The sequence below is a fragment of the Podarcis pityusensis genome (genome assembly GCF_964106645.2).
Source record: "Podarcis pityusensis genome assembly, chromosome: 7".
NCBI classification, from domain to species: Eukaryota; Metazoa; Chordata; class Lepidosauria; order Squamata; family Lacertidae; genus Podarcis; species Podarcis pityusensis.
Genome location: NC_138031.1, coordinates 7,785,858 through 7,799,810, shown reverse-complemented (window position 1 = coordinate 7,799,810; position 13,953 = coordinate 7,785,858). Strand labels below are relative to the sequence as shown.

The following is a 13,953-nucleotide window of genomic DNA, read 5'->3' as shown; positions in this document are numbered from 1 at the left end:
AGAAGCTGTACGCCAGCCCCCTTGGCCAATAAAGCAAGATGAGTGCCACAACCCCAGAGTCGGCCACGACTGGACCTAACGGTCAGGGGGTCCCTTTACCTATCATATCACCTCCCGGTTTTCTCTGCTCAGCATTGTTCCTTCTATTGCTGGCATTCCTTTCATTAGCATACCTAACTACACTTTGAAAATCCCAAGGAACTTTGCAAAGGAAGGATTAATAATAATAATAATAATAATAATAATAGTGAAACAGGGAATTTGCATTAGTGGAGCATCTTTGTATTCAGCCCTTGGAGAAGCCAGGAGTGATATGCAAAACCTTTACTCCGTCTCAGTGCTTTCCACTGCACATATTGCTACGAAACACAACTTGGCAGATTCTCAAACCACATTGCCCCTCTGCAGCCTTATGCGCAAGCAAAGTTTTCAGCTTGTTGCCAGTCATCTCCATGGTCCCATGCCTTGCCTTCTAATCAGCAGTGGACGCTTAGGGTTCCCACTCTTCCACCCACTCCACTATAACCTCTGTTCCTGGGAGGCATCGATTCGCTACAGCTGCTTAAGTAATCAAAGAGACAGAATTACATGTCTAGACTTGAGCAGTACTCTTCCTCCCCTCACCAAGAGTCTGGAAGGTGGGAAGGGAAGTCAGATGTAAGAATCAAAATTTCAGGGGAAGTGACATCCGTTAGATGTTTGGTTAAAAGAGAATGTAGAATTGGAAAGTTCCATTAGAAAGCTGCAGTCCAAAGGGGAGCTGGGTTCCATCAAAAGCAGAATGACATCAGCTAACGTTTTTTCACCTCCAAAGGGGCAGTCTTCCATTTTCTCCCGAGACAGACAGATGCCAGCCAAGTTCCGCTTTGTGACTAGGGATAGACAAATCTGTCAATTTGGATTTCTCTCAGTTTAAGTTTTCATCCCCAAATCTTAAGTTTGGTTCTCTACATCAGTTTGCAAAATTCTTTTTCTTTTTATCCTGTGAACTGCCCTGAGACCTGGGGGTACAGGGCGGTATATAAATTCAATAAAAAATACTATTTTTTTGAAATCCTTCTGAGGATTCATCAGCTTTCTATGGCGAATCCTAATACACACATTTTTGCATGCAATTTCCCCTAATATACACATTGTGCACAACGATTTCACCTAATACAATGCACTTTTGCATATTATTGACATTGCTATGTTCCTTCATGCAGACCCTTTACCCTAGTACTTGCTTTTTGGACACATGATTTGGCTGGGAAACTGCATTGCAAAATTCTCAGAAGTGAAAATTCTGAAGGATAGTGATGTTTCAGTTCACATTTTGTTTTGGAAAGTGCAAACTAATCAAGTTTGCATTTCAATGTGACCTGGATCCTACGTCTCCTGCATATCTCCTGCACTTTGTGACTCATCCAGCTTGTTGCAATCTAGTAGCCACATAATACAGTGTTGGATCTTGGAGGATGCTCAACTGGTATTGGAGTGCAGGGGTGCCAACTTGACCAAAATATTGGGGGCTAAGCCAGCCCAGCCCCACACAATCAATCACATGATGCAGCACATTCACAAAATTGAATGGAGATGCCCATAAACCTTGGAGGGAGGCTGACCTCCTCAAATATTTTATATTTGACCAAAGTGACCTTGACCCTCCAGGAGTCAGCTCCTATGTTGGGATGTATTTATGGATACAGCAGAATGAAATGGGGATGCAGAGGTAGTGAGTATTGTACTATTTCAATTGCTGTGTTTGTACTATTTCAATTGCTGTGTTAGCTGGTGTGTATTTTTTTTTGGGGGGGGGGCTGCATTTGCATGGTCCTATAGAAAAAAACAAAAAGCTTTACAACCAGAAAATAATTGTTTTTTTTAATGATATTTATTGAATTTTTTTTTTAAAATTACAAAGAAAAAAGAGAAACCAGAAAAAAAAGAAAAAATAGAACCATCATTCTCAAATTCTCCACTTTCATTACCTTCTTTCTTTGACCTCCTCCTCCTCCCTTTTCTTGTATCCTGATTAATAGTTATCGCAGCAAATCCTTTCCATAATTCATAGTATTCTGTCATTACATTACCTTAATCTATTTTCATCTTATCTTATAAAAAACCTTATAGCTTAAAACTTAAATCTTATTTTTACCAACTTCTCATAACCATAACATTCTTACCTAATTCTTTAAACATTTTTACAAGAGCCAAGTAATTTCATTTCAACATTTTTCTAACATTCGTCAATTTTATAAAACGATCCTAATGATAAAAAAAGAAATAAGAACAATCCAATCTTCATCCAGCGTCCCTTCCTCCTGGTCCCGGGTTTTGTCAGTCCTTTTTATCCCATTGATCTAGCACATTAACCTGGTAATCTTATATCCGAGGCCCTCAAGTCTCTTCCATGTCCCTTCCGCAGCTCTTCTTCATATTTTGCTTTCACTCGTGGGAACTCCAGCTTAGTAATGTTTTTGACCCTTTTCAACAGATCAGCCCCTTTTCCATAGTCCAGACTAGACTCCATGTGGTATTTAAAGACGTGTTTCAGATTCCCTCCAAAATTGAGAGCCCCCACAACTCCAAACATCTGACGGCCCATTGCCAGACTCGAAAAGTCCAAACCTCCCTGCATAGGGGGGTCTATCCAACCCCCCATTTCCAAGCCAAGCCAAACTTTATCTTTCCAAATCTGGCTTTTTCCAAGTTCATTTATCAAATCCAAAAATTCATGTTCCTGCTGGGCCGCAGCTCCCTCCATCTCTGGCGCCCAAGATTCAGCAACATCCTCTTCTCTCAGCTGTTCTGTCATGGCACACTCCTGTTTTAGTTCCTGGGTGGGCTCCATATACTTTCCCACTACCTGTTCAAAAGTTCTGGCCGCATTAGTCATCAAATCCGTCTTCTGGCTTAACTGATCCAATAGGGCATTTATATTACAGAGAGCACACAACAGTGCTTCTGAAACCATTGTCCTGCAAGGTCACAAGTACTTTCCCACAACTGTAATCTGTGGCAGCTGCAAGCTCCCTGGAATTAGTTACAGTTTCACAGTCCCCCTCTAGGGGGAAAACTTCTGGTTGTTCTTTCTTTTAAGGACAATAGCAACAAAGTTTCTTTTTAAGATATTTTGTCCATATTTGTTCCTTTAAAATGCGAAAGGAAACAATGGAATCACAATGTTACTCTTCTTTTAGCTATCTGTCAAAAACATTTGTCTCTGGTCAATGAGCTTCAAACGTCAATTCTGACACCCCGCTCCAGGATCAGGGCGGTGGAAAGTTACTTTGCTTTAAACTCACTTCTGCAGGTTTAAACAGTCCAAAAAAGATCCCCCTTCTTCTCCTGCTACCGAAGGGGGGGTTCAACAATTTTAAATGATGAAAGCCAATCCTTTAAAAGCGATTTTCTAAGCTCTAGTTTACGTTGTCTTTGCTTTATTCTGACTACAAGGAAACGGAAGGCTGACTTCCTGTTTAGACCTTCCCGTTTCAGTACCAAATTAAGGTAAATTTTTAAGTCCAATTCCTTTCTGCTCGCCAGTTCTTATTTAAAGTCCAATTGTTCAATGTTTAAGTACTCACGGGTGATTATTTTGGATGCCAAATTGTCCCAGGAAAAAGGCAGCGCTCTCCGGCAACGGCTATGTGGCTTCGCTCCACGGAAAAACCAATTGACTCACAGCACCGCGCCACTTCCCCCTCTTCGCTTCGGAGCCCGTTAGTGGGTTCCTTTGCGGGTTGGGGGGGCGCTAAGGGTGCCCGCCGAGTCCCACGGTCACAGACTTCATCCGCCTGTGATTTCTAGAAGGGTCCCCACTTCACCGTAGCAGAAAGGACCCGTTTCGCGCGGAGCTGGTCCCTCCAGTTCAGAGGGAGTCCGCCATTGCCGATGGTGCCACCCCGGAAGTCTAATCCAGAAAATAATTGTTTTATTTGGTTTTTATCTCCCTAAGGAGCTGATGGCAGTATACAAGGTGCCATTAGGTTTCCTCCCCCAAAAAAGCCTACAGGTCCAGGACATCCCAAATACTAGTTGACCAGTTCTGCCCATTAATAGGAAGCTACATTTTGGAGTACAGCTTTTACAAAATTCCATTGGAAGCTACATACTTAGATGATGGTACCACTCCCATGAGATGGGAAGAACAAGTGCTGTCCTCTGTTTCCCTTCCCTAACAAAAAAGCTGAACATCTGCAGTAAGACATCCTGAGATGGGGACAAATTCTTGACTCAGTAGCTCACTGACCCACCCATCATGAATAGCAGGGTTGGTGACCAACGTGACCCCAGTTCCTAGGTTATGTTTGCATTTTGTGGAAGGACAAATCCCATTTTGCACACACAAAAATAAATCCTCCTCTCTTTGGAGCTATAAAAAGGGAAGCAAACTAGCCCTCTGGCAATGAGCAAACAAAACTCAGAAGAACCTGGTGTATCCTGGGATCAGCTGTTGGTTTGGTACTTTCAAGTAAGCACACACTTTAAGAATGCCACGTAAAGGCAAAACCCGGAGAATCAGCGATTTTAGTTCCTTTTCCAAGTTAACATCAGAGGAAAAATTCTAGGAACAACCCCATGCTCAGAATAAAATGTTGTCATTTTGTTGTCCCACTGGTAGGAGCACCACTAAGCTTGCTTCTAGCTATCGCTGCTACTGGCATTGAATATTATGCTATGGCTTATTTATATATTGCCTTTTGGCCAACAGACCATTGAAAGCAGTGAACAGCACGTTAATTGGTTCCCAACAATCACAAAGACTGCATTGACTTGACAACCAGAAATGAACATGAGAATTGGGCCACATGGTCAGCTGAACTGAGTCCCATTCCAGCTGAACAGGACAAACTAAAGAACATGTTTCGCTCTGCCACATCGCCTGTGGTACATGAACACATCTGGGAGAGTGAAACTGTAGAGCCTCAATTCACTCTCCAGATTCCTGTCGAGCCCTCAGGAATTCAGCTAAAATGAGAAAGCATTCATAAAACTGCAAAGTTCCTGGAGGGATGAAATGAGATACGGTCAAGGAAAAGCCATTGTGGGACCCATGAGACAGACAAAGATTTTGGACCATTCTGGTTTTGTGTGGGATTTTATGGCTTCATGAGTGACACTGAGGGGGCTGAAAAGTATGCAGAGCTGAGGGGGGGGGTCACAATTTGTGACATTGCAAGTAACCGGCCGGTTCCAAAACAAGCAGTGTGCTGCACCACCAAGAGGAGAAAGGAATATTCTTAGCCAGCCAGCGCAACCTGAGCTACTTTAATGACCACGTCTCTGTGTTAAGCACATGTAAATCACAACGAGGTTTCGATATCCAGCTATTTTAGAATGCATTGCTGCATGGCATTCCAAAGGCTTACTCAGATTTCTGCATTGTTGAGATAGAGTCCCTGTATCTTCTCCCCATCAGCTTAGTGAGGGGGATTTTGCTGGGAAGGTTTAAAAGGGGAAGAGCTATTAACAACTTCTCCCTGTCACACTTCCTCTAGTCAGATTCTCAGCCTGCCCAGGCAGCTCAGAATACAGGAATCCAGAGGAAAGAATGGTAAGATTCTGCCCAATGTGTAAATTGAACCTCAGCCACGTTTGTTTCCTATGTCTGCCTTAAACATCTTCTAGCCCCTCAGCTCTCTGAGAACTGACAACTGCCCAAGACCGCAAGTCTGCTGACTCCTATGACAAGTCTGTATGTCATATTAGTCTGATTAGTCTGTATGAAGACCTCCAAGGAGCATATTTCTGAAACTTCTAAGAGAGCACACAAAAAGGTCTAAATCGACAGGGACACCTCACACACAGAGAAGGGCAGTAGTTCAGTGGTAGAGCATCTGGTTGGCATGCAGATCATCCTAGGTTCAATCCCTGACATCTGAAGGAAGGACTGGAGATCTCAAACTCTGGAAAACCACTGCTAGTTAGGGTAGACAATACTCAACTTGATGGGCCAATGTTCTAACTCAATAGAAGGCAGCTGTACATCAGGTATGGAAATATTTAGCCCTCCAGACATTGCTGGACTGCAATTCCCATCATCCCTGACCATTGGCCATGCTGGCTGGGGCTTATGGGAATTGGAGTCTAACAATATATGGAAGGCCAAAGACTGCTCTGGGGACAAGCCCTCAGATGCAAAATCCAAAGCATTTGGGAGATTCCTGTAGTCTGTGTGTGTGTGTGTGTGTGTGTGTGTGTGTGAAGCCTTTCAATTAAAATAAAATTTAAACGTGCAAAGCTGCTTTCTATGATACATTGGATATGCCTCCATAATGGCCTTTTCATAATGTGCAGTCTGCTTTTTATCAAGTCAGATCATTGGTCCATTTAGCTCATTATTACCAATACTGACTGGCAGAAGCTTTCCAGAGTTTCTAACAAAAGGTTTTCCTTGTCCTACCTGGGACAGGGATACCACAAATTGAACCTGAAACCTTCTGCATGCAGTGCAGATGTTCAACCACTGAACTGTAGGCCAGGGGTCAGCAAACTTTTTCAGAAGGTGGCTGTTTTCCAACTGTCCCTCAGATCTTGTGGGGGGCTGGACTATATTTTTTTTGGGGGGGGGGGAAATGAATGAATTCCTACCCCCCACAAATAACCCAGAGATGCATTTTAAATAAAAGGACACATTCTACTCATGTAAAAACACACTGATTCCCAGACTGTCTGCAGGCCAGATTTAGAAAGTGATTGGGCCGGATCCGGCCCCCGGGCCTTAGTTTGCCTACCCATGCTGTAGGCCTTCCACCCAACAGAGATCTCTAGATATCAGGTTACTATCCCCTAACTCCCCTAAATGCCTTTAAGTGAACACATTGTCTCTTTTTCAACCTTACAAGTCACATAACCATTGAGTGAAGAAAAGCTCATATGTGATGGCATCATCAAATATGAAAGAGTCACATGCTATGTGCATTGCTAATTATAATTGCATCAGGTCCCCATGAGAGAATGGGTCCAAGGCCACATCCATTTACTTAAATTCAAGTAGAATGCTAAGATAGAAAGAGTACATGTTAAAACATTCTACATAAAATTATTCATTCTTAATTTAACCTGGCATGTGGTGGGACTTCAGAGTACCTTCATTGTACCACATCTAATGAAGCCATAGCTCTCCAAGCCCATAGAAGATTGGCTTTGAAATCCTTTGTGCCAAAGAAAGGACTTTCTTACTTACTTTCACAAAGTCTTCTCCTCAGTTTCCCACGTATCTTGTCAATAGCATTGTAATCTGAGACATGGAACACATGGGCGGACTTGGGCTCTGAAGCAATTTCATCCAGCTCTTCTTTGAGGGCCTCACCAACCCCTACAGCAAAGATCCTTATGCCCGCTTTATGAGCTGCAGTGGCCGGATCCAAGACATAATCCTGGCTCCGGCCATCCGTCAGAAGAATAGCCACTTTTTTGATGGTGCGGTCACTTGGCCTCCCACCAGCCTCCGTGGAAAAGCTGTATGTGTTGATGTACCGTAGGGCATCACCAGTATTTGTATTGCCCCCGTAGTATTTGATATTCCTTGCAGCTTCTTTGATCTCCTCCCGAGTCCGATATTTCCCAAGCTCAAATTCAGTAGTTGGTCTGTCGCTATAGCGGACAACACCGACCCGGGTTTTGTCTGGTCCGATCTCAAACGTGTCTACCAGATTAGCCACCCACTGGCGGACCTTCTCAAAGTCTTCTTTCCCCACGCTGGAGGAGGTGTCCAAGATGAAGACGAGGTCATAGTGGACGTTCTTGCAACCTGCAAGGGGAAAACGAGTATCTCCTGAGACATGGTAGAGGAAGACAGCCACCAACATCACAACATCTGGGGACATTTCTGCTCATCATAGCAATTTCTGCTTGGGGGAATGTCTGGTCAGCCTTCCACAGAACATGTTCCACCTTGGAGAACCATCACAGAGTCTGTCCTTAGAGTTTAGTAAGGCCCAAAGCAGATCTGAAAACAGATTTTGCTTTGTTATGCAAACTTTCTCTCTTTTCTCTCTCTGTTGTGGCTGCTGTGCTTTCGCCTACTCTGTCTGCATGTCTATGAGGCAACTATTTTCTTTTGAAATCTTAACAGACTGCTCTCTGTTCCCCCTCCTTCCATTCCCCTTTAACTCAACATGCTTAAGAACTTTTTGGCAGATCAAGAGTTGCCTGCCTTCAAACCTGCCTTCACAGACAGTAATAGCAAACAGTTGGCATTCCATGTTCTCATTTAAAAGCACCATTATATTTTATTTATTGTCAGCCTGGAGAAATGCTTTCTTTTACAGCGGTGAGAAGTTTTACAAGATTTGTTATATATATACAAACAACAAAACCTAAGTGTTGACAAGGGGGTGAATCATTGGACTGGAGATTGAGTTTTTTGACAACTGAAGAATTCAATTGCTAAGGAAGTGTTGCTAAATGCCAGTGAAGAGTAAGTCAAGGATCAAACCCAGGACACCATTTTGAGAGAGCAATAGGGCATCTTGACCTCATATTTCAAAGCATACATGATTATGCCTTAATAAAGCTTTTAACTTTGACCAAGTCAGTGCTTTCATGCACTGAATGAATGCAGTTTTAGACCAATGACTTTCAAACTATGTTCCAAAGAGCTTCTTCGGAGGTTTATCAGAGATTCTTCAGAAAGGCTCAGTGAACATAATGTCCTTGAAGGACTCATTGGACTTAATTAAACTTGCATTGGCTGCTGATATGCTACTAGGCCAGGTTCAAGTTTTGTGAATTAATTTTCAAGGCCCTTAGCAACTTGATACCTTAAGGCTCATCTGACTTTTTTAATCCCTACCCAATCACTGAGGTCTTCTGCATATCTTATAGCCACCAGGATCTCATCACTACGGGTCCAGTTCTTTGCAACTTCCTCCCAGCTGTGATCAGACAGATTCCCTCCCTGTTGATCCTCAGTGAAGACTTCCTTTTTATTATTTCAACTGGGTATTTGAAGGAAGCTTTCCTAATTTTATGGTTAACTGATCTTAAGCTATAAATGATTAAATAAATCAACAAATAAATAAACACACTTTTGCAATGCATAGCTCCAGATAAGCATGTTCTAGGATACGATCTCAGTAGTCATGAGGGCAACAGGAAGATTTAGGAGGCCCGGACAGTCTTCTGTGTGAACTGACAGTGCAGTATGGAATAGGCCCCAGAATCTGTTGAAACATGCAGGGATTCCATACCAGAAACAAGGGACCTCTTCAACAAACACATGCATTCCTAACCACAAATCATTTTTTGTCATGCATTTCATTCCTACTGCCAGTTTGTCTCAATCTTCGGCAGTTACATCTATGACAAAGATCACAAGTGTTTATCAGATCATTTGTCAATTGATCTAATGAAAGACACATATCCCTTTCAAAACAGTGCATCCCCCTCTTTCTTCCAGAATTTTAGCAGAGTCCTACATGCTGCCTACATGATCTACAATGGAATAGTGGCTATGCATTTTTCTTTAAAGGCAATTCCCATTGGGTTCAACAGAATTCACTTCCAAGTAAATGTATGTGGGATTGCAACCTTGCAACCTGACCTACCAATTGAGAAGTCCTTGGTTCACCTGTCACCTTGGCCAAGAACTAGCCAAGTGATCTTGGGTAAGCCACTAGGACTCTGCCCCAGTCACCAGAACACAGAGGTAATAAATAATGTTGATCTACCTTATAGGGTTGTTGTCTGGATTACTGAAACTCTATATAAGAAATGCTATTTTTTTAAAAAATAAAAAAAATAAAAGTCATGTATTATCCAGTAGTGATGTATGGAAGTGAAAGCTGGACCATAAAGAAGGCTGATCACCAAAGAATTAATGCTTTTGAATTATGGTGCTGGAGGAGACTCTTGAGAGTCCCATGGACTGCAAGAAGATCAAGCCTATCCATTCTGAAGGAAATCAGCCCTGAGTGCTCACTGGAAGGACAGATCCTGAAGCTGAGGCTCCAATACTTTGGACACCTCATGAGAAGAGAAGACTCCCTGGAAAAGACCCTGATGTTGGGAAAGATGGAGGGCACAAGGAGAAGGGGACGACAGAGGATGAGATGGTTGGATAGTGTTCTTGAAGCTACCAGCATGTGTTTGACCAAACTGCGGGAGGCGGTGGAAGACAGGAGTGCCTGGCGTGCTCTGGTCCATGGGGTCACGAAGAGTTGGACATGACTAAACAACTCAACAACAAAAAATTATCCATTTCAGACTTTTGATCTGCTGCCATTCTACTCTATATGTTTATCCGCCACATGACGTGAAAAAAATCAAAAAACCAAATCATTCCTTTGTCTATAATTCAATTACAAGGAGTGCCCCTGCTTACCTGCTCTCTGTGCCTGAACGTTCTCTCCACCCCAAAGGAGCAAAAGCAGTATCAAGGTGGAAGGTATCGAGTATCTTCCTGCAAAGGACATGACTCCCTTCTTCTTCTCCAATATAGTATTCCCTTTTTTCCTTCCGCAATGGTAGTTATTCTACATATCCATGTCTAGGAGAGGGGAGAGAAAAAGACGCAGGAAAAATTAGAGCAAAATGTAATTATTATGTGAAGGAATCACCAACCCGCAAGGGCAGGAGGAGAGAGGAAGAATATTAGAGGAGGAGAAAATAAGAAATGGTTTTCCAACTGTACATCTTTTCATTGGAAAGCTGCTTCCTCTCCTGGTTTTCCTCGAGACGCTGCAAACTGTACACAGACAAAAGCAACAGTGCAGAGTTCACCAGTGTGCAAAAAAGCAGCTTAAAATGTCTTTGTTACAAGCACAAGCCCAGTTATCTGAAGAGAGAAGATTAGCACATTATTTAGGTTGACGCGAGTCCTTCTTTGATAGTACACTCAAGGCAACAGACCGGAAATTATCCCCAGGGCTGGGCCCCTCCATGTTAGACTTCTGCCTCCCTGGGATGTTTATTTACAATCATTCCCTCTGAACAGAACTGATTGAACATTGTGAGATTATACCCACAACAGTGTCCCTGGCTGCTGCTGTATATGTTTAACCTCCCTGTGTAAATCTTTGTGCCTCCTGCAAAATAAAAAATAAAAACAGTTTCTTCTGAGAAGCATGGCTGTAAATAGGAGGTGATGTAGGGAAGAGGAAGAGGCAGAATAGGAGCTGATTAAGAACATAATAAGGACTTAGGCCAAAGACCTATATAATTCAGCATCCTGTTATTCCAGTGTCCAACCAGATGCAAGCAGGAGCTACTGTAAGTCCAACTTGTGATTCTCAGTGACTGGTATTCGGAGACATATGAAAGTCAGGCTTGAAGGCTCAGGCTGGGCCTACATGTGTAGCAGAACATGGTGGACAAATACATACGCTTAACCACCAATAAGCTTCTGGCTGGATCCCAGAATGTCCCGTTTTTTGGTCCAGAGCTTGTACCAGAGCACAAGGCCAAAAGATGATCATTCAGGCATGAGTCAACTGGGTTGCGCCGGAATGAAAGCCTCTCACTCTTTGGTCTTGCAAGACCAAAAAATATGACTGTTTTTGCTCTCGCACTCCCATGCGAAAGCTTAGGATATACAGTCGTACCTTGGAAGTCGAACAGAATCTGTTCCAGAATGAATGAATGAATCTTTATTTGTGTCAGCCAACGGCCATAGCAATGAAACCACAATACAATATACGAAGAATAGAAATAAAAAGTCAATTGTATAAAATACATTTTGAAGTTTTGAATCAATAGTCAAATGGTGGATCTTATTCTTATTCCAGAAGTCTGTTCAACTTCCAAAGCATTCGAAAACCAAAGGAGAGCTCCTAATTAGCTGCAGGAAGCTCCTGCAGCCAATAAAAAGCCGCAGAACCCTGTCGGATGTTCAGTTTCCAAAAGAACGTTTGAAAAGCGGAACAGTCACTTCTGGGTTTCAATCATTTGGGAGTCAAAATGTTCAAGAACTAGGCTGTTCATAAACCAAGGTATGACTGTAAAAAGGAACATCCCGAATTTTGTTTCCAGGATGTTGGAGGGCATGTAATTAGATTGTACATGGTCTAGCTACAAGTGGAGCACATGGCTGACTGCTTCTCCACGTGCCCTTTACCTCTTCTATCTGCAACTGTTTTCTGTTTGTTTGTTTTAATGTAATTTCCCCACCTGAACTTGAGCAACCCATTCCAGTACTTCTAGAATCTGTTACCCCATTTTAGGTAAAGGTAAAGGTACCCCTGCCCGTACGGGCCAGTCGTGACCAACTCTGGGGTTGCGCGCCCATCTCGCTTAAGAGTCCGGGGGCCAACGCTGTCCGGAGACACTTCCGGGTAACGTGGCCAGCGTGACGAAGCTGCTCTGGCGAGCCTGCGCCAGCGCAGCACACGGAAACGCAGTTTACCTTCCTGCTATAAAGCGGTACCTATTTATCTACTTGCACTTAAGAGTGCTTTCGAACTGCTAGGTGGGCAGGAGCTGGGACCGAACGACGGGAGCTCACCCCGCCGCGGGGATTCGAACCGCCAACCATACGATCGGCAAGTCCTAGGCGCTGAGGTTTTACCCACAGCGCCACCCGTGTCCCGTTACCCCATTTTACTCAGTGTATAAACCAGACACCAGAGCCCAGAGACCTTGTAATGAGTGCACTGTGTAGCCGTGATCTGAGAGTCTGGAAAGGAAGAAGGCCCAGGATGTAGCAGAGAAAAACAGAGGTGGTAGAAGAGGCAGTGGGAGGAAAGATTCACTGATCACCTCACATCTAAAAAGATATTGTAGAGTCCGAAAAGGTTCAGAAAATGAAAACCAAAATGATCAAGGTGACTGGCTCCCCTAATATATTCATTTTATGCATATTTCCCCTAGTATATTCATTTTGTACACATAACTTGAGAACTGCAAAATTCAAAGAAGTGTGAATTCAGAAAGATGGATTTGTTTCAGAAAGTGAAAATTAGATAAATTCACCTCTAAAGGCAAATGGAGTCAATTTTGTTCCCAGTCCTTAGTTATGATATAGTGGCATTCTAAATTGATGTTAGCAGATAGCAACTCTAACTGGGTGTAGTCCAGCAATTCTCCACAAGGTGTCCGAACAGCATCATGAGATCTGAAACTCTATTTTTAGTTGCAAGCTGCCTAACTCACCGAAACAGAGTTGCAGCACCATAATCCATGAGAACAATTCCTGGTGTTTAATATTCTGGAAAACCCTAATCCTGGCTCAAATAAAAACATCACAAGGTTGGCTTCCATGTCATGCTCGTTTTCATAGCAAAGCCACTGAGAAGATCTACTACCCGTCATAGCAGACAGGATATTTCCTCTGCTACTGGATACAGGAAAAGTCTGACGGAAACCAGAATGAGAGTATAAACTCAGGCGGCTTTGTAAGATGGGGCGGTGTCAAGCTTGTTCCGATGCTCTTGGGAGTAAAATAATGAGAATTATCTTGATTAAAATAGTGGGAGAGGGGACAAAACAGGTACAGTGGTACTTCGGGTTACAGACGCTTCAGGTTGCAGACTCTGCTAACCCAGAAATAGTACCTCGGGTTAAGAACTTTGCTTCAGGATGAGAACAGAAATTGTGTGGTGTGGCGCAGCAGCCCCATTAGCTAAAGTGGTACCTCAGGTTAAGAACAGTTTCAAGTTAAGAACGGACCTCCAGAACAAATTAAGTTCTTAACCCGAGGTACCACTGTAGAAGAAGGGCAAGAGAGGGGGGGGGGGCTTCTTAAGCATATCTGGCGCCGTGATGCAAAGCTCCCTCCACCCCCCCATTTCCCAGAATTTTTGAGGGAGGACGGCGCTGCCGGTGGGGCTGGAGGAGGCAGGCAGTGGCTGGAGGGCGGCTCCTCCTGTGGGGACAAGGTGGAGGCTCGACGCGGCGCCTCCCGGCTCAGCTGGACACTTTGTGCCGCAGTGGCCACAGTAGATGGAGGCTCCGGGTGCGGCGCTGCTTCGGCCCAGCATGGCGGAGGTGGGAGAGGGTGGCAAGCTGATGCCAGGAGATGCTGCATCC

The 13,953-nt window shown here is 43.6% G+C and overlaps 1 protein-coding gene across 1 annotated transcript in view; it reads right to left on the bottom strand.

The window, feature by feature from the left end:
- COL22A1 (collagen type XXII alpha 1 chain) overlaps nucleotides 1-13,953 on the bottom strand; it is a 192,959-nt gene that overhangs the window by 159,733 nt on the left and 19,273 nt on the right. The window contains exons 2-3 of the mRNA XM_081012482.1: nucleotides 10,313-10,477; nucleotides 7,172-7,738 (exon numbers count right to left, since the gene is read on the bottom strand). Coding sequence (XP_080868608.1) covers nucleotides 7,172-7,738; nucleotides 10,313-10,403 — 658 coding nt within the window. The 5' untranslated portion in view covers nucleotides 10,404-10,477. The remainder of the gene's footprint in view (nucleotides 1-7,171; nucleotides 7,739-10,312; nucleotides 10,478-13,953) is intronic.